Raw genomic sequence first — 21,847 nt, 5'->3', positions numbered from 1 at the left:
GCATCATCTACTGACGGGATGAGGTCAATGTCATTCCAGGATACCCCGGCCAGGTCGATTAGAAAGGCCTGCTCGCAGAAGTGTTTTAGGGAGCGTTTGACAGTGATGAGGGGTGGTAGTTTGGTCGCAGACCCATTACGGATGCAGGCAATGAGGCAGTGATCGCTGAGATCTTGATTGAAAACAGCAGAGGTGTATTTGGAGGGCGAGTTAGTTAGGATGACATCTATGAGGGTGCCCGTGTTTACGGATTTGGAGTTGTACCTGGTAGGTTCATTGATCATTTGTGTGAGATTGAGGGCATCAAGCTTAGATTGTAGGATGGCCGGGGTGTTAAGTATGTCCCAGTGTAGGTCACCTAGTAGCATGAGCTCAGAAGATAGATGGGGGCAATCAATTCACATATGGTATCGAGGGCACAGCAGGGGGCAGAGGGAGGTCTATAGCAGGCGGCAACAGTGAGAGACTTGTTTCTGGAAAGGTGAATTTTTAGAAGTAGAAGCTCGAATTGTTTGGGTACAGACTTGGATAGTAACACAGAACTCTGCATCTTTGCAGTAGATTGCAACACCGCCCCCTTTGGCAGTTCTATCTTGGTGGAAAATTTTATAGTTGACGATGGAGATTTCAGGGTTTTTAGTGGTTTTCCTAAGCCAGGATTCAGACACGGCTAAGACATCCGGGTTGGCAGAGTGTGCTAAAGCAGTGAGTAAAACAAACTTAGGGAGTAGGCTTCTAATGTTAACATGCATGAAACCAACTATATAGGGAATAGGGTGACATTTGGGACACAGCCCATGTCTAAGTCTGAATTAGCATGCTATTCACTGCTAGTCATTCTGAACAGCCTTTTCCATTAAAGGCATTATTGAAGGAGAAGTGCACATAACATTTTATAATAATTCTAGGGCTTTTGTGCCAAGTGATAAGTGACGTGATAGATAAAATGATGAAATGGGTGTGCCTCCCAATTAGCACCCTATTCCCTTTAGAGTGCGCTACTTTGACATAGGCTCTGGTCAAATGTAGTGCACTATATATAGAATATGGGTGCCATTTGAGATGCAACAGGGGAGTTGGCCTGAGGGGGATGTATTGTGAGAGGCTGTACAGTACAATACTGGAGGCTGTTATTCAATCACACAACTAACCAACCATCCGCCTCTCTCCCAGTCAGTAAGTACCTCTTCTGAAGTGACAGGACAGCATCACCCCTCTCTGCTTCACGGGAGAGCTGTCTGACTGCCTAAATGACTGACACACACAGACACACACACACTAATTAAAAAGCTACTTATTTTACCATAAACTCTTTCTGTACATTCAGTACCAGTCCCACTCATATAACTCTCTGCTGCTCTATACATAGTACTGTATCAAACCCTCCTTACTCATTTCTAAGAAAACTGAATCAGAAAAGTATGGATCTTGAAGATGAGGGTAAAACGTTGCTGTGGCAACTGCGCTCACATAGAGTTTAAGCTGAATGACACAGGAATTAAATTGCTATCCCTAACTATTGCTTGCAAGAATAATCAAGCATGTGCAATCTTCCTCACTAGTACAAAATGATTGGAAAATTGCTAATCTAATCATCCAGAAAGTATCAAGTTGGAGAAATGATTTATTATTGCCTATTATACATGTGCCTCTGATTGTTCTTCTGAGGCCCCTACATACCACCTAACTGACCTCTATCTATCTCTCTGTTCCCCTCTCCCCCTCTCTCTGTCCCCACACACACACACACACACACACACACACACACACACACACACACACACACACACACACACACACACACACACACACACACACACACACACACACACACACACACACACACACACACACACACACACACACACACACACACACACACACACACACACACACACACACCTTACCTCATCCAGGACCTCTACACCAGCCGGTGTCAGAGGAAGGCCTTAAAAATTGTCAAAGACCACAGACACCCCAGTCATAGACTGTTCTCTCTACTACCGCATGGCAAGCGTACCGGAGTGCCAAATCTTAGGACAATAAGGCTTCTCAACAGTTTTTACACTCAAGCCATAAGACTCATGAACAGGTAATCAAATGGCTACCCGGACTATTTGCATTGTGTGCCCCCCCAACCCCTCTTTTACATTGCTGCTACTCTCTGAAAATATGCATAGTCACTTTAACTATACATTCATGTACATACTACATAGCACAGGGCGCCAGTGGCGAATTTGCCAATCTTGGTGTTCTCTGGCAAATGCCAAACGTCCTGCACGGTGTTGGGCTGTAAGCACAACCCCCACCTGTGGACGTCGGGCCCTCATACCACCCTCATGGAGTCTGTTTCTGACCGTTTGAGCAGACACATGCACATTTGTGGCCTGCTGGAGGTCATTTTGCAGGGCTCTGGCAGTGCTCCTCCTTGCACAAAGGCGGAGGTAGCGGTCCTGCTGCTGGGTTGTTGCCCTCCTACGGCCTCCTCCACTTCTCCTGATGTACTGGCCTGTCTCCTGGTAGCGCCTCCATGCTCTGGACACTACGCTGACAGACACAGCAAACCTTCTTGCCACAGCTCGCATTGATGTGCCATCCTGGATGAGCTGCACTACCTGAGCCACTTGTGTGGGTTGTAGACTCCGTCTCATGCTACCACTAGAGTGAAAGCACCGCCAGCATTCAAAAGTGACCAAGACATCAGCCAGGAAGCATAGGAACTGAGAAGTGGTCTGTGGTCACCACCTGCAGAACCACTCCTTTATTGGGGGTGTCTTGCTAATTGCCTATAATTTCCACCTTTTGTCTATTCCATTTGCACAACAGCATGTGAAATTTATTGTCAATCAGTGTTGCTTCCTAAGTGGACAGTTTGATTTCACAGAAGTGTGATTGACTTGGAGTTACATTGTGTTGTTAAAGTGTTCCCTTTATTTTTTTGAGCAGTGTACATGCACATACCACCTCAATCAGCCCAACTAACCGGTGTCTGTATGTAGCCTCGCTACTTTTATAGCCTCGCTACTGTTGATTTTGTTTCTTTACTTATCTATTGTTCACCTAATACCTTTTTTGCACTATTGGTTTGAGCCTGTAAGTAAGCATTTCACTGTAAGGTCTACACCTGTTGTATTCGGCGCACGTGACAAATAAACTTTGATTTGATCATTCTGTCCTATGGTTTGTGTCCCCAGCGCAGCCCAGACTGACTAATTTCCTATGTCACTGCAGCCCATCTGCATCAGGTTCACATGACACTGAGAAAACTCAGTTTAGATTCAAAAACATTTTCAGCTTGCAGATAAAACATCTATACACATACAGAAACACAAACATACACATAACTTACTGGTTGAGCTCTCTCGCTGGAATAAACACAGTACTAGAAAAATATCCAACAGTGAACACTCTTAGACCGGCCAATAAAAACCCAGTGTTCCTGTTAAAAACCCAACGTTACTGATAACTCTGTAAAAGGCTGCCAAAACAGTGTTTTCAAAAGTGTTTTCTCCTCTTGAGCAGACAGAGTAATACTCATGGTACCAGGCAAAGAGAATGGCCTCTCTCTATATTGAGTGCAATTTTCTCTCAAGGATGGCACAAGCACAATAGCACCGGCTAGCTGCTACATCTAGCCTGGCTGGCCCCAAACTCCTCATATGGAGGAGAATCAAGTTTGTTTCAGCCTAGCAAAGGTGAGTGGGTGTTGCAGAGTAGACATCCAGTGAAACGGAAAAGTTTAATACAGATTGATCTCACACCACAACTGTGTCCATGGTGACAACAGGGGAGAGTAGTTCTGGCCCTGAATTATTCTATAGCTACGTAACAAATGGCACCCGTTATCCCTATAGAGTGCACTCCTTTTGACCAGAGCCCTATGGACCCTGGTCAAAAGTAGTGCACTACAAAGGGAAAAGGGTGCCATTTGTGACATAGCCACAGAATCATTCAGGGCCAAAACTACTCACCGTGGATACCGTTGGAACACAGATTCTGTTTACCACGGCATCATGTTCACAGCTTCAAACAATGCACTTTATTCTGCTCACATGTCAAGGTGAAAACAGAACCAGCTTGAAATCAGACCGGAGTCTGACTACATCACCTCACTAGAATGAAATGGCACCCTATTCCCTTTTAGTGCATTACTTTTGACCAGGGTCCATGAGGCTTTTATGTTCCTCCATCTCTCTCAGCATCTACCCTACTGAGACAGGAATCATAATTAATCCTTGAGTAACATGATCATGTTATACAGGAAAGGCTATCTCTCTCCAGATGTAAAATTATTTCTGAGTTAAAGAGGGACCATAGATGTTTCCATTACATTGACAGAGAAGTCATATCATAGACAGCACCATGGTATGAATCAATAACGTCCTGACTCCTTTTCAGACTACAGCACCTATTGGCCAGGGTGAGGGGGGACAGAGAGAGAGAGAGGGGGTCGAGAGTGGGACAGCCAGGGGGTAGAGAGAAAAAGGAAAGAGGGGGAGAAAGAGAGAGAGGGGTTAAACCTGCTTGGCCATCAGCACTTCCAATCCCCTCCCTGATGAAGACATTTGTTTGCCATTAGGGCTATTTTGGGCACGCTTTACATTTTCTCCTATACTCTGAATACTAAACCCATGCCAAGGAGAGAGGGAGAGTTTTATATTTCAGCTGTTTGCGTCGAAGAGTTAATGTAAAGCAGAGTAATTCTACCATGTGCTACATGGATGTATGTTGACAGCACAGCATTGTCATGGTGAATCTTCCCTAGGAGCAGTGTGTGTGTGTTGCTGGGAGGGTAGGTCACGTGTGGCTCAGTTGGTAGAGCATGGCGCTTGCAGCATCAGAGTTGCGGGTTCCATTCCCATGGGGGACCAGTACAAAAGATTGAAGTATGAAAATGTATGCACTCTAGTGTAAGTTGTTCTAAGAGCGTCTGTAAAATGTGTGTGTGTGCTGTTTATTTTTTCTCACATGAGCAGCCGAGCGCCCTGCATTGTGTTGGAGGCATGGCCTGTGTGCCAAATCGCACCCAACACAGTGCACTATATAGGGGGTTACAGGTTACCATTTGGGACACTACGCAGTAAGTTCATCATTGATTTCACGCAAGCGGAGCGGACAGCCTCAGCCCAGCCAAGGTAATTCAGTCCCTCTGTAACCACCAGTCAAGCGTTCTCATTACAATGTTCTTAGGGTACGTCCCAAATGGCACCCTATTTCCTACATAGTGCACTACTTTTGAACAGGCCTTGAGAGCAACTAATTGTCAGTGTGAACTGGAGCGACATGACACAACTTCCCGAAAAAAGCTGAGCAGACAAAACGCAAACTACAGAGGACATTTTACTTAATCAAAGGAGTTCCAGTCTGCCGTGAAGCATTTATTCATGTATACGGGTTCATGTACATATATCAGCTTCATGTACATATATTATTCATATCTCATTTTGTTAGAAAGTTGTTTGCATTGCTAGTTACTGCCTACTGTTAGCTAGTTAGCTAACTCTAACTGACTGGTTAGCTAACCAACATTAAACCTAGCTAGCTAGCTAATGTTAAATTGCTTGGTATCCAATCCAGCTAATGTTATAAATCGTATCTCATTTTGTCAGAAATCCATTTGTATTGCTAGTTAAAGGCTAGCTAGCCAACCTTAAACCTTGTCGGCTACTACTTTCACCACACTACCTTATTAACCATTCTGTTTAGCTCATGGCCTCATGTGAATACTTAGAGATGGGTGGGGCTAAGGCTTAAGAGGGTGTGAACAACGCTTAATGGGCGTACTACAAAATGAGCTAGAGAGCAAGTGTGGAATAACAAGTTTTGCCCTACTCAAATAAACAGAACTTTCGTAAGTTTCCCGCAACTGCAGTGTATGATATACCATTTGAAGCCCTGAGTTTGTAATTTTATAAAATGTACAAAAAAGGCCATTTATGAATGGTACACAAGACTCAATTGGGAAATGTAGTCACAAATGACATGTTAACAAAGACATAAAAGTGAAGACATAATTGAGGCCCAGCGGTGGAGGGTTTTCTCCTTAAAAGCAATCTTGCCGCAAATGGAATTTGAATTTGGTCACCATGTGGATCACACCCATTGGTGGAAAAAGTACCCAATTGTCATACTAAAAGTAAAGATGCCTTTATAGAAAATTACTCAAGTAAAAGTGAGTCACCCAGTAAAATACTACTTAAGTAAAAGTTCTAAAGTATTTGGTTTTAAATATACTTAAGTATCAAAAATAAATATAATTGCTCAAATATACTTAAGTATCAAAAGTAAAAGTATAAATAATTTCAAATTCTTTATATTAAGCAAACTAGACGGCACAATTGTCATTTTTTTTTTTTTTTTAACAGATAGCCAGGGGCACACTCCAAAATACATAATTTACAAACAAAGCATGTACACTATATGACCAAAAGTATGTGGACACCTGCTCGTCTAACATCTCATTCCAAAATCATGGGCATTAATATGGAGTTTGTCCCCCCTTTGCTGCTATTACAGCCTCCACTCTTCTGTGAAGTCTTTCTACTAGATGTTGGAACATTGCTACGGGGACTTGCTTCCATTCGGGCAGGTAGTGTTCTCCTGGCATTCGCCAAACCCAGATTCATCCTTTGGTGAAGCTGATTCATCACTCCAGAGAACGCTTTTCCACTGCTCCAGAGTCCAATGGCGGCGAACTTTACACCGCTCCAGCCGATGCTTTGCATCGCACATCGTGTTCTTAGGCTTCTTGTGTGGCTGCCCGGCCATGGAAACCCAGCTCGCGACAGTTATTGTTCTGAAGTTGCTTCCAGGGGAGTTTGGAACTTGGTAGTGAATATTGCAGAGGACAGATGATTTTTACACGCTAGAGCACTCGGCGGTCCCATTCTGTGAGCTTGTGTGGCCAACCACCTTGTGGCTGAGCCGTTGTTGCTCCTAGACGTTTCTACTTCACAACAACAGCACTTACAGTTGACAGGGGCAGCTCTAGCAGGGCAGAAATTTGACAAACTGACTTGTCGGAAAAGTGGCATCCTATGACGGTGCCACTTCAGTAAGGCCATTCTACTGCCAATGTTTGTCTATGGAGATGGCATGGGTGTGTTCGATTTCATACACCTGTGAGCAAGTACGGCACCTCCAAACAATACCATTAGTCAAATATACACACACACACACAACCCTGTATGACATGAGTAGTTTCAAAATGACATTTTTTATTGATGTAGATTTTAAGCTTACACACCCACACACGACCATGACATTCAACCAACAAAAGACAGCGAGCCACATAATCCACATATAATGCCCTGGGCTTTATTGTCTGATTTTATCGTGAGAGTTCGGTCACTTTTTTTCACACAAAAAAATATATTTTTTCAGCCTCCAGGTGGGACAAGAAAACTTCAAGGATAAATCCTGCCATTGGACTGGGTATTCAGATTGTGACGACACAGACAAGTACTACTAGTAGCACTGTCTTTGTGCCTTACTCTTCATAGAAGAGAACACATAGTTCCCCAAGGGAAGGCACCCGATACTTGTGGTTTTTGGCCTTGCATCCTTCTGGGGAGAAAAGAGAAACGCAGCCTTTCTCAATTAGCTAACCCCCTTCAAGATTTTTCTTGTCAGAAATTGGAATGATGATACATGTACAGCAATTTTAACTGTCATTCACCGCCCTTATAACCTATGCATGAACAATTAACAACATAATGAAGTCTTTCAATACGAAGAAGCTTAATCATTTTTTACCACAAGAAAAATACAAAAATAACAATTCTGTTTACAAAATAAATGAATTGTGTGGGAGGGGGGAGAGATCCCATTGCATGTAAACTAGGGACAAATTATACAAAAGCAGCATTAAATATCAATCAAATCATTAGAAAACAAACAAAAAATAGTGCTTTGAATCAGAAGCAGCAGGAAGAGACTTCATCCCTAGTTTTGTTACTTGTATCGGGATAACAATGTAAATGGAAGATACCGGGAAGAGATATAACCACACGAAGTAAAGTGAACCAAAGCCGACCTTCTCCTCTGGCTCCCCTCATCCCCAAAGAGTCTATCTTTATGTCACTATTGAATTCCATATGATCCAAAGAAGTACAGGGACCCAAAAGGGGGAAAACCTGCTTTGTGTTCACAATATACAAAATACCCAGGAGTCCGTAGCTACCTAACATTTACTACAGCACAGGAACCAATGAAGGTACAGTGTACAAATAAACAAAAGAGAAAAAAACTGTAAACACAGCACAATAAATAGATAACAGCAGGCTCTGCAACATGCAAGTGATGAAACGTCTTAATTTGAAACTTTCAACTATACAACTCACATAAGTGTATCGCTTTTTTCTTTTCATTCCCAAGTGCAAAACATCACAAATGAATAAGTTTCTGTATTCAAGTAACGTATATACAAGGGGGTATTACAAATATGTAGTTATAGTACAGATACTATTTTGCCATATTCATAATTTACAAGATGTCAATTTTTACTCATTAACAGTAACAGTAACGAATACAAAAACAAAACAAACATTAAAAAAGCATGAGAGATGAGAATTGCAACAATACATTCCCACAGTTGCCGTGGAAACGTGTCTGTCCGTACTACGTATGTAGTCCGTTGTGTGTGTGGAGTCCCGCCTGCCGCCCTATTTGCATTCCCAATGCTACGGTGCACAGCACCTAAAGAGTGAACTCAGAGGGTAGCAGCAGACTCTAAGCAAAGGACTGGTTGTGCAGCAGAGGGTTGGGTAGTGTTGGGGCTGCCTGTCATGGCAGCTAGCTGCACCACCACTCTGCTACGTCACCTCCATGGCCACTGTGTTGTCAGTTATACTGTTTAGAGCTGGCTTGTCTTGATTGTGATTATCTCTGGAGGAGGAATACAAAGTGTCAAACTTTTGTTGGAATACACAGCTCCCACTAGACACATGGCTTAGGCATGACATTAGGCAATCAAGATATGACACCAGATTCAATATAAAGTGCACTACTTTTGACCATTTCCCAAAGGGCTGTGGTGAAATGTAGTGCACTACAGATAATAGGGTACCATTTGAGAGACATACATAGTACATCAGTCAGAGAATGTCAACTCATCTCACCTGGATCCTATGTCCATGGTAGAAGCCCCGGTGACCTTGTTGGGCATCTGACAGTTGGTGTTGGCAGCCATCTTTAAGGCAGAGGAGGGCACGGCTCCCAGGGCCCTGGGTATGTGGCGTGTGGTGGTGCCGCCCAGGATGGGGAGGGCAGGGGAGGAGGAGGAGGGAACGCTCAGACGGAGGTTATTCGCAATCAGGACCTGAGTGGTGGTGGGGGAGGTGTTTGCAGCATTGTTACCCAGGTGAGTGTGATGGGCATTGGGATGGAATGTGAGAGAAGAGGCCGTGACGGGGGACGGAGAGGTAGAGGAGTGGTTGGACGAGGGCTGGAGGAAGGTGGGGGTTGATGGAGGAGGGGTGAGAGTCTGGTTGCTGTTAGGGTGGTGGGTGGTGCTGGCCAGGTGTAAGCTCTTGTACACTCCTGAGAGAGATGGGGAAAGACAAAATACATTTACAAGAGATACATTGAACACTTCCTCAATTGAACACTTGACTTGCAATGACTGATATGTGGCCGACTAAATCACTCTGGATAAGAGCGTCTGCTAAAATTACTAACATTTAACTCCCCAGTCTCATTTATTTCATTTGCTATGAAGTGAACTACAGATCAGCGGTGCTGCTCACCTGAGCCTGGGAGGACCCCGTTGACTCCACTTCCCAGAACCCCCTCCTCCTTGGTCTTGAAGGCCATCAGCTGGTCCGTGGTCACCAGGGCAGAGGCAGCAAACTGGGCACTGGCCGAGTCTAACGTCTTAGAGATTATACACTGGAGGGGAGGGAGGACAGAGACCAAGTCAGACATTCTACATACCATTGAAGAAAAAAAAAGTGTCAAAGGAATGATATCAGTGTTTCCCCTAATATATTTTATCAGGGGGCTAGAGGAGGGCCTGCCTTGCCTTTACAATGGTAAGGGAAATGCTGGGGGAAATACACATCGACAGGGCTATTTTGGAGCTTTAGGAGGTTTGTGTGTGGCGTGTGTAAAGGAGTGGTGTCTGACCTGTGTGTGGGGTGGTGTTGCTATAGATGCTGTAGTAGTAGAGGATGTGTCTGTGTTGGGCTGTGTCTGTTGCTGCTGTTGAATCTGCTCCAGCTGCTGTTTCTGCATCAGGGCCAGCTGCTCCTGGTGCTGCTGGTACTGCTCTGCTGTGAACGCTACACAGATACAGGATAACAGTGTTATAACACACAAGGGTTATACATACAGGAGAATGAAGAGTTGAGGTAATATGCAGATCCTATATTTCTCCACCAGTCATAGATAAAACAAAGAAATACCTGCACAGTGCACACGGTAGGCTATATGCCGCTCTCATATATACAAAACGCTTAGTCTTATCGCCTCCTTCAAGGCTGACTGACCTTGTACACCTGTAGCTTGTCATCTAGATCAACATTCAATATCCACACCAAGCTGGTGAGAAGTACCAGTGGTCTGGCTTTGGCGCCAAGTGAGAGCAGGTCTGTGTGTGTCTTGCTGATTTCCACCTCTGGGCAGCCAAACGTTCTAGGCAGCTGAGCGTGTATACGGACCGGTAAACAGTGTGTGACAATGAGTTTGTTTTGCGTCGCCATATATGCTGATATTCTGGCGAGAGTAAATAGCAGCATGTAACTCATCAGCTAAGAAGAACATGAAATCGCTAGACTGCCTGTTTGTACAAACATGTCATTAATGTATTTTGTGTAAAACATGTAAATAGCGGCATTTAGCCTACTCCCCTCCTGAAGAACAAACATGAAATGGTGCTTATACTTACTGAGGCAAGGAATGCAATAGTTCTAACAGTTTTGTGTAAAACATGAAGTTGGTAGGCTAACCCATGAACGAAGGTGATCAATGAGGGGGGAGTGGCAGCGGAGCACACCACACAGCTGCTACTTAGGCAAAATTCACATGCTCAGAAATATCTATTTTTAGCCCGGGAAAATTGGGATACAGAAACTCTGTATCCGTAGCCACTCCATTATCTAAAATACATTCTCAATACACATTCTACACTTAACCAGCAGCTCTGCTTTGGGAGTACATCTTTCCAGATTCCAGGTGGGGTTTGAGATGGGGCATGTAAACCTCGAATCAGGTCACTATCTACACTATGTCAAAGCTTTGACTGAGTCCATACAAATACATCCTTCAGAACAATTGAGCCTGAAGATTGCTTTATCAGGAGAATAACCTGGTTATCCTTTGATCTAAGCTAAAAAAAAAGGTGTCAAAGCCACTGAATTGCCAGAACATACCCTACTCGAACACAAATAAGCCTAGTGACATCAAAAGCCGACAAGGTGAACATCAACACAGCAAAGCTCACAGGAGCATGTGCATGGCAAAATATGCCTCCCCAAAATTGTAATGCAGTTTCATGCCTGGCCTAGCACAACACCAGGGGGTATGAAAAGAAAACACACATTTTAGCTTTCTGACATCAAACAGCATTCTAAAACATACATTCCTGTGAGGTATATTCTGACCTTTAAACACTAACATGACTATCAAGGTTAAACTCCAATCAAGCCAATGTTCTAGCTTGAGACACTGCAGTATGCAGCAGACTCCCCCTCTACTCTATGACCCTGACACCCCAGCACCTCTTCTGAATCTATTAACACCATTTCTACAACACCTGAGCTAGGAGAACTGGAATTAATGTATTCCCAGGAATGTATTCTAATAAGGAAGCATTGTATGAATTAGGGCTATCCCCAACTTAAAAAAAATCTTTGTTGACCAAGAGTAGTCTGTCCTTTCGACCAAACGATTGGTAGAAATTTTTAAGCATGCATTTTTCATATAGACATCATATGTCAGTGTTTCCCCAAAGCTTGATGATTAGTTGATTATTTGAATGAGCTGTGTAGTGCTAGGGTAAAAAAAACTATTATTTCTGATGAAATAATTAAGAGACAATTGACTTGAGGGAGCCAGAGATCAAGATAACCAGAAAAAATGATAAACTTTGCGACCCTCCTCCCCTTTGCAGATCTGAAGTTGCCGCCGGTAATAGGTCACATCAGGGGCCAGCAAACTTTTCATGTGGAGTGCCAATTTACAACTTATATTACCATTTATATCACTCTGTGAGTCAGTTTTTATTTTCAGATGCATATTTTCACAGAACAGTTCAATAAAAAATTATAATAACATTTAATTGCCAACTACGTAAAAATAGCATGCATATAAAGCCAACAAATAAAAACATTGAAGAAAATATCCTGATAAAAACTATAAATCACAATGGCTACGCATAGAGGTTTCTTCATGTTCATTCAATCGTATTAACCTCTTTGGGCTGCAGGAGCAGTATTGAGTAGCCTGGATAAAAGGTGCCCATTTCAAACGGCCTCGTACTCAATTCTTGCTCGTACAATATGCATATTATTATTACTATTGGATAAAAAAACACTCTAGTTTCTAAAACCGTTTGAATTATATCTGTGAGTAAAACAGAACTCATTTTGCAGCAAACTTCCTGATAGGAAGTGGAAAATCTGAAATCGATGCTCTGTTCTAGGGCCTGCCTATAAATGTGCTTGATATTTATTAGTATACATGCACTTCATACGCCTTCCACTAGATGTCAACAGGCAGTGAGAGAAGAAATGGAGTGTATAACATGATCTGAGGTCGAATAAAAGCTCTTGGCATGACGTGACCCCAATTTCCTGTTTTCTGGAACGCGCGAGAAGGGACCTGGTATTGCCTTCTGTAAAGCTGTCGTTATAGACGACTAATATCTCCGGCTTTGATTTTATTTGATACATGTGACAATATCATCGTAAAGTATGTTTTTTCAATATAGTTTTATTAGATTATTAAAAAAAATTCGGGACGTTAGGCGTGTTGCTTTGTCTGCGTATGTTCAGGAAGGAGAGCTTCGCGCCACTTTGCTAGCTTTCCGTGCTAATTGACTGGAGAAGAGGACATTCTAAATCCAAACAACGATTGTTCTGGACAAAGGACCCCTTGTACAACATTCTGATGGAAGATCATCAAAAGTAGGACCCATTTTATGATGCTATTTCATATATCTGTCGAACATGTGAACTAGTAGTTTGCGCCCAGATTTTGGGCACGCTCTCGCCATAACGTAAACTGCATATCGTAATGAAGTTATTTTTAGAATTCTAACACGGCGATTGCATTAAGAACTAGTGTATCTATCATTTCCTATACAACATGTATCTTTTAGTAATGTTTATGAATAGTTATTTGGTCAGAATATGTGAGTGTCAGAAAAATATCCGGACGTTGTGGGAAAAAGATGCTACGTTAGCACAATGTATAACCACTGATTTCAGCTCTAAATATGCACATTTTCAAACAAAACATAAGTGTATGTATAACCTGATGTTATAGGACTGTCATCTGATGAAGCTTATCAAGGTTAGTCAAAAATTATATATCGTTTGCTGGTTTGTTACGATCGCTAACTTTTACTGCTGGTAAATGGCTTGTGTTTCTGGCTATTGTGGTAAGCTAATATAATGCTATATTGTGTTTTCGCTGTAAAACACTTAGGAAATCGGAAATATTGGCTGGAATCACAAGATGCCTGTCTTTCATTTGCTGTACATCATGTATTTTTCAGAAATGTTTTATGATGAGTATTTAGGTATTTGACGTTGGTGTCTAATTACTCTGGCTGCTTCGGTGCTATTTCTGACGGTAGCTGTGATGGTAGCTGCAATGTAAAACTGATTTATAGCTCAAATATGCACATTTTTCGAAGAAAACATAGATTTATTGAATAACATGTTATAAGACTGTCATCTGATGAAGTTGTTTCTTGGTTAGTTTGGTTGGTTCTTGGTTAGTTAGGTTGGTTTTGTGCATGCTACCTGTGCTGTGAAAAATGTCTGTCCTTTTTTGTATTTGGTGGAGAGCTAACATAAATATACGTGGTGTTTTCGCTGTAAAACATTTTAAAAATCGGACATGTTGGCTGGATTCACAAGATGTGTATCTTTCATATGCTGTATTGGACTTGTTAATGTGTGAAAGTTAAATATTTCTAAAAAATATATTTTGAATTTCGCGCCCTGCACTTGAAGTGGCTGTTGTCATATTGCGCCCGGCTTCGGGCTTGCAGCCCAATAAGAAGTTAACTGGCAGAACAATATCAAGATTTTCATCAATCCAGTGGGTATTTGTTTTTCAAATGCTACCATCCCATGTGCGCTACAAAAAAAAAAACACAGCTAAACAACCTCTTGCAAGGTACTCACTTGAATTTCTGGTAACTACACCAACAAATCTTAATTTCTCCAATTTTCCCAAGACCTCAAGTTGCCTGAGGTTTTAAGCACTGTTGTGGACATCCAATTGTTTTCTATTAAAAAAAAGAAAGTGAGAGTGAGAGTGAAAACGGTAATTAAGACTAATCAACAAAAAAAAATGGTTAAATGTTTAAGGTTTAATGTTATCTTATTAAGGAAATTGCCCTGATCATATAGGCCTAGATCAGAGCTCTCCAACCATGTTCCTGGAGAGCTACCCTCCTGTATGTTGACTCCAACCCTTGTTGTAACTAACCCGATTCAGCATTTCAAATTATTATTAGGTGGCTAAGATTGGGGTTGGAACAAAAACCTACAGGACGGTAGCTCTCAAGGAAAGCCTTGGTCTAGACAATATCCAAAACGTAACACAGTGAAATCATACATTTTCAGTACTAAAACATTTAAGTGATGTAATCTGGGAGGTACACTCGATAAAGTCTTCATTTAATTGTGTATTTTATAGTGAATCAAGGCATTAGAATGTACCAGAGGCCACCAAAATAGAGTTATTTCGGCAAGCCCCCCTCGGACCCCGCCCAGGTGACGTCTGGCTGGCTACTTTTTTGATTTGTCAAGCTACTCTATGTACATGTGGGGTAAAATCAAATCAAATAAAAATGTATTTGACACGTGTCGAATACAACAGGTGTAGACCTTAATGAAATGCTTACTTTACAAGCCCTTAACCATCAACGCAGTTTTAGAAAAATACAACCAAAAAAGCAAGAGATAATTAAAGAGCAACAGTAAATAACAATAGCGGGGCTATATACAGGGGGTACCGGTACAGAGTCAATGTGCGGGGGCACCGGTGTTAAGGTAATTGAGGTAAAATGTAGCCATTAAAGTGACTATGCATAGATAATAGAGTAGCAGCAGCGTAAAGGGGGGGGGGGGTGAAGTCTGACAAATTTTAGGGCCTTCCTCTGACACTGCCTAATATGGAGGTCCTGGATGGCAGGAAGCTTGGCCCCAGTGATGTACTAGGCTGTACGCACTTGTCGTGTCTTTGGTATCGTTAAATTGAAGACTTTTAGTTTTATCATAGATTCCTGTAATTAGTGATTACGCGATCACTTTAGTAATAACGTAACTAATTAACTATGAATTCGAGGGCACCAGGGAAAGTTATTAGATTACAAAGTTATCATTTCCCAATATAACCTTTCAGATATTTTCCTATCTGATCAATGGTCTTCTAATTAATGATTGATTTACTCTACCTTACGTCAGTCTCATTCCAAACGTCGTAAATCGCTGATCTGCACGAACCCAGTCTTCACTATGAGTCATCCATACATCAATTGTCTTAAATCATTTATTTATTACTAACTAATTAATTCACAGAAATGCATAAACAAACAAACTTAAAATAGTTACATGAAATGATGGGAGAAAATATGCCCTAGTGGGCTAAACCGGCATGGCGGCTGTTAGACAAAGGGAAAGTTGCGTTCGACTAAGAATTCACTACAGAGTCCATAACTATAACAATTGACATGCTAATCCTTACACATGAACGCTCACTCATTCGGGAACAATTGCAATCAATATATATATAGTTACGTCCAGTGTGTGTGTCGCCTTGGTCGTTGGAGAGAAGTTCGTTTTGGTTGGAGTGAAGTTCTGTCTCGGTTGTGGATTGTTCAGAGGGACATTCGTTTTTAGAATGATTGTTTCGGCGGTTGTCTTTCTTCGCGTTCAATGATACCGAATTCCTAGCTGCAGACTAGAAGTCAATATCAAAGACTTGTTCTTATTCTGTCGGTATCGATAGTCTAAGAGTTTAACCACGTGGGATGGTTAAAGATTCAGCCGTCTGGTCTCAAACCTTTGTCCTCTCGAGATTGAGAGAAACATGGTCTGGGGTAATTTCTTAAGAGTTGGCTTTTATTCAGATAGCAGAGAGGGGTGGTCCCATGGTCTCTGACCCAACTGGCTCAGGGGCGGTCCTTGGATTTAGTTCAAATACAACCGGGAGTTGTATTTTCCCTCATTAAACAGTTCAAAATCATATTACACAATTATACAAACAGTATCATACTCACTCATTCATTTTATACAACAAACAGATGTAAACCTCATATCTGAGGTTATTATATAAACAGCGGTATGGTAATGTGGTCCCACAGTCTCACGTGATTTTCCCACGTGGTGACCAATGGACATGTTAATAGCTGGACTGTCCACCGATCATTCCTACTTGTGCAGGAATATGAAATATGTTCGTACCTCAAGTTCTGTGAGGTGGAAGAGAATTCCTTTGTCCTGAAAGTTTACCCTCTCTCTTAATACTGTTTAGCCATGAGGAGATCCTCAGGAATTTACAACGTCTCTCTGTGATCACAGCATGGGTTGAAGGAGGAAAGGGGGAGGCAGGGAGATGGGGATGGGGTTTGCTATACCCACGCAGGCAACGTCATGACACACTACCATCTGTAGTGCCTTGCTGTCGGAGGCCGAGCAGTTGCCATACCAGGCAGTGATGCAACCAGTCAGGATGCTCATTGGTGCAGCTGTAGAACATTTTGAGAATCTGAGGACCCATGCCAAATCTTTTCAGTCTCCTGAGGGGGAATAGGTTTTGTAGTGCCCTCTTCACGACTGTCTTGGTATGTTTGGACCATGATAGTTTGTTGGTGATGTGGACACCAAGGAACTTGAAGCTCTCAACCTGCTCCACTACAGCCCTGATGATGAGAATGGGGGCGTGCTCGGTTTCCTGTAGTCCACAATCATCTCCTTTGTCTTGATCACGTTGAGGGAGAGGTTGTTGTCCTTGCACCACACAGTCAGGTCTTTGACCTCCTCCCTACCACTGTTGTGTCATCAGCAAACTTAATGAATGTGTTGGAGTTGTGCCTGAGTGAACAGGGAGTAGAGGGGCCTGAGCACACACCCGAGGGGCCCCCTTGTTGAGTATCAGCATGGCGGATGTGTCGTTGCCTACCCTTACCACCTGGTGGCGGCCCATCAGGAAGTCCAGGCTTCAGTTGCAGAGGGAGGTGTTTAGTCCCCGGGTCCTTAGCTTATTGATGAGCTTTGAGGGGACTATGGTGTTAAATGCTGAGCTGTAGTCAATGTATAGCATTCTCACATAGGTGTTCCTTTTGTCCAGGTAGGAAAGGGCAGTGTGGAGTGCAATAGAGATGGCATCATAAGTGGATCTGTTATGGTGGTATGCAAATTGGAGTATGGTCTAGGGTTTCTGGGATAATTGTGTTGATGTGAGCCATGACCAGCCTTTCAAAGCATTTCATGGCTACAGACATGAGTGCTACGGGTCGGAAGTCATTTAGGCAGGTTACGTTAGTGTTCTTGGGCACCGGGACTATGGTGGTCTGCTTGAAACATGTTGGTATTAACAGACTCGGACAGGTTGAAAATGTCAGTTGGTTAGCGCTCAGAGTACACGTCTTGGTAATCCGTCTGGCCCTGCGGCCTTCTGAATGTTGACCTGTTTAAAGGTGTTACTCACATCGGCTGTGGAGAACATGATCACACAGGTACCTCTCAAGGAACAGGGTTGGAAAGCTTGGCCTAGACAATATCCAAAACACTGCTTCTATGTATAAGCTGGTGCGTATCCTTTATTTTTTACCCCTTTTTCTCCCCAATTGGTAGTTAGTCGTGTCTCAATCGCTGCAACTCCCGGACTCGTGAGAGGCGAAGGTCAAGAGCTGTACGCAACACAACCCAACCAAGCCGCACTGCTTCTTGACACAATGACCACTTAACCCGGAAGCCAGCAGCACCAATGTGTCCGAGGAAACACGGTACACCTGGCAACCGTGTCAGCATGCACTGCACCCGGCCCGCCACAGTTGTCGCCGCTAGTGCGTGATGGGACAAGGACATCCCTGCCGGCCAAACCCTCCCCTAACCCGGACGACACTGGGCCAATTGTGCGCCGCCCCATGGGTCTCCTGGTCACGGCCGGCTGCGATAGAGACTGAACTGGAACCCAGAATCTCCAGTGGCACAGCCAGCAGAGCGATGCAGTGCCTTAGACCAGTGCGCCACTCGGGAGGCCCTAGGTGTGTATCCTTACTCAACATTGACAGGAGCACTCCAAACAAAAGACAATGAATGAATTGAGAAAACTCGTAAAAGGAATGAAATACACCAAAACTTGTGTAGCATAGGTTGTGAGCTCTGCAAACATGTCCACTCCAACAACCAAGAACAGTAACCAGCTGTAATCAGTGCTCTAAAGTGTGACCAATTGTGCAACGGAATATTTTGCTGTGCAACCACGAGTTGTATTTTGGGAGCACTGGGCAACAATTAAAAATCTGCCCAGATAATCGTGGTAATAAGTGCAGATTCGTTAGCGTCATGCACCATTACCACAGTGTAAACAGCATGCTTCTAAGCCCAACCAGGTCAAAAGATATTACCCGTGCATAATTTATATCTTCCTATAGTGGATCGCATTTTACCTTAATAAACCAAGTCGTGGGGGAGTTCTAAAACTACTTATGCGTCATTAACCATTTGTTTACACTTTGTTCATGTTACCTCATTGGCTAGCTAACAAACTTGTAACTATCAGTATTTGATCCGGCGCCGACAGAGATGGCCGCCTCGCTTCACAAAATTGTTAATATTACTTGTTAGATATTACTGCATGGTCAGAACTAGAAGCACAAGCATTTCCCTACACTCGCATTAACATCTGCTAACCATGTGTATGTGACCAATAAAATTTGATTTGATTTATATCCAAACATTTGGGGTCACAGAAAGGAAAAGGAATAGATTATAATGGTCCCCGAGGGGATGGCTGTCGTTTTACAAGCTCCTAACCAACTGTTTTTAACTCATTTTGTACATAATGTTGCTGCTACTGTCTCTTATGACCGAAAAGAGCTTTTGGACATCAGAACAGATATTACACACCTTGAACTGGATGAAGAATTTTTCTTTAATGAGTCCGACACTAAGGATATACTGCTTTCCGGAGATGAGGCCCAAATCCCTGTCATTCGTTTGAAGAAAGAAATACAAGAGGCAGAGTTCTGGGTGCCTTGTGAGAATTTTTCAGCTAGTGAGTCAACCACCAAAACCCTCTTTATTATTGGCCAGTGCAATAATTGGAAAACTGGACAATCTATGACTAAAATGATCCTACCAACGGGAGATTAAAAACAAATAGCTTATGTTTCACAAAGACTTGGCTGAACGATGACACGGATCATGTAGAGCTGGCTGGCTTCTCCATGCATTGGCAGGATAGAGCAACAATGTCTGGTAAGACGAGGGGCGGGGGTGTGTGTCTATTTGTCAATAACTGTGGTACGCAATGTCTAATATTAAAGAAGTCTCAAGGTATTTCTCTAATGAGGTAGAATACCTCGTCATAAGCTGTAGACCACACTATCTAACAAGAGAGTTCTCATCTATATAATTCGTAGCCGTCTATTTACCACTACAAACCGATGTCACTAAGAATGCACTCAAAGAGCTGTATCAGGCCAAAAGAAAAAAAGAAAATGCTCATCCAGAAGCGGCGCTCCCCTAGTGGCCGGGGAGTTTAATGCAGGCAAAGATTAAGAAATTGTAAGTAAGCAGGCAAGATATTGATATTATTCTCAGATATATGTTCCTTTTGTCTAAGTGGGAAAGGGCAGTGTGGAGTGCAATAGATATTGCGTCATCTGTGGATCTTTTCAGACGGTATGCGAATTGGAGTGGGTCCTGGGTTTCTGGCATGATGGTGTTGATGTGAGCCATGACCAGCCTTTTAAAGCACTTCATGGCTACTGACCCCTTCATTGCCCCTCAGGAGACTGAAAAGATATGGCATGGGTCACCAGATCCTTAATAAGTTCTACAGCTACACCATCGAGAGCATCCTGACCGGTTGCACCACCACCTGCTATGGAAACTGGTCGGCATCCGACCGTAATGCGCTACAGCGGGTAGTGCGTACGGCCCAGTAGATCATTGGAGTCAGAGGAAGGCCCAAAACATTGCCAGGGACTCCAGTCACCCAAGTCAAGAGACTTTTCTCTCAGCTACCGCATGGCAAGCGGTACCAGAGCACCAAGTCCGGGACCAAAAGGCTCCTTAACAGCTTCTACCACCAAGCCATAAGACTGCTCAACTAAACTAATCAAATGGCCACCCGGACTAATTACATTGACCCCCCACCCTTGTTTTTACACTGCTGCTACTCGCTGTTTACTATCTATGCATAGTCACTTTCCAAATTACCTCAACTAACCTGTACCCCTGCACATTGACTCGGTACTGGTACCCCCTGTATATAGCCTCGTTATTTTAATTTCCCCCTTTATTTCTTGCATTATTGCATTATTGGTTAAGGGCTTGTAAGTAAGCATTTCACGGTAAGGTTCACCTGTTGTATTTGGCACATGTGACAAATGCAATTTGATTCTTCGGGAGATCAATGATCATAGCAATGAATGAAGGATGGTAAGTTGGTGGTTGAAGATTTCCCTCTAGTGGTGTGGGAGCTGTGCTTTGGCAAAGTGGGTGGGGTTATATCCTTCCTGTTTGGCCCTGTCCGGGGGTATCATCGGATGGGGCCACAGTGTCTCATGACCCCTCCTGTCTCAGCCTCCAGTATTTATGCTGCAGTAGTTAATGTGTCGGGGGCTAGGGTCAGTTTGTTATATCTGGAGGACTTCTCCTGTCTTATCCGGTCTTATCCGGTGTCCTGTGTGAATTTAAGTATGCTCTCTCTAATTCTCTCCTTCTCTCTCTCGGAGGACCTGAGCCCTAGGACCATGCGTCAGGACTACCTGACATGATGACTCCTTGCTGTCCCCAGTCCACCTGGCCTTGCTGCTGCTCCAGTTTCAACTGTTCTGCCTGCGGCTATGGAACCCTGACATGTTCACCGGACGTGCTAAAAAAGCCAACTGACATTTACTCCTGAGGTGCTGACTTGCTGCACCCTCGATAACTACTGTGATTATTATTATTTGACCATGCTGGTCATTTATGAACATTTGAACATCTTGGCCATGTTCTGTTATAATCTCCACCCGGCACAGCCAGAAGAGGACTGGCCACCCCTCATAGCCTGGTTCCTCTCCAGGTTTCTTCCTAAGGAGTTTTTCCTAGCCACCGTGCTTCTACACCTGCATTGCTTGCTGTTTGGGGTTTTAGGCTGGGTTTCTGTACAGCACTTTGAGATATCAGCTGATGTAAGAAGGGCTATATAAATAAATTTGATTTGATGAATGAATGAAATCTCTTGCATGTCATCATCACAAGCAAGACTTTTTAAAGAGTGTAGAATTTATGTAATGCATCTTAATAAAAACATTGCGCTTAGTGTAGAAACCTAATATTCCAAATGTAATTTCAACGACAGGTATTTGTATCAACATTTCAGCTTTTAGTTTATTATAATGTATTTACAGATTTACATGTTAGTTCCTAGGGCACATGTGCTTTAAAACCAA

At 43.0% G+C, this 21,847-nt stretch overlaps 1 protein-coding gene across 4 annotated transcripts in view; it reads right to left on the bottom strand.

Annotated features, from left to right (window-relative positions):
* Positions 1–7,295: 7,295 nt before the first annotated feature.
* LOC139532055 (enhancer of polycomb homolog 1-like) overlaps positions 7,296–21,847 on the bottom strand; it is a 76,712-nt gene continuing 62,160 nt past the window's right edge. For all 4 annotated transcript variants that reach the window (XM_071329169.1, XM_071329166.1, XM_071329167.1 and 1 more), the window contains exons 11-14: positions 10,126–10,280; positions 9,747–9,888; positions 9,120–9,540; positions 7,296–8,886 (exon numbers count right to left, since the gene is read on the bottom strand). In XM_071329169.1, the coding sequence (XP_071185270.1) occupies positions 8,814–8,886; positions 9,120–9,540; positions 9,747–9,888; positions 10,126–10,280 (791 nt within the window). In that variant the 3' untranslated portion in view covers positions 7,296–8,813. The remainder of the gene's footprint in view (positions 8,887–9,119; positions 9,541–9,746; positions 9,889–10,125; positions 10,281–21,847) is intronic.

This window comes from Salvelinus alpinus, chromosome 10 (genome assembly GCF_045679555.1).
Source record: "Salvelinus alpinus chromosome 10, SLU_Salpinus.1, whole genome shotgun sequence".
NCBI classification, from domain to species: Eukaryota; Metazoa; Chordata; class Actinopteri; order Salmoniformes; family Salmonidae; genus Salvelinus; species Salvelinus alpinus.
Note: the sequence above shows the minus strand (reverse complement) of the source record. Positions and strands in the feature narration are given on the sequence as shown.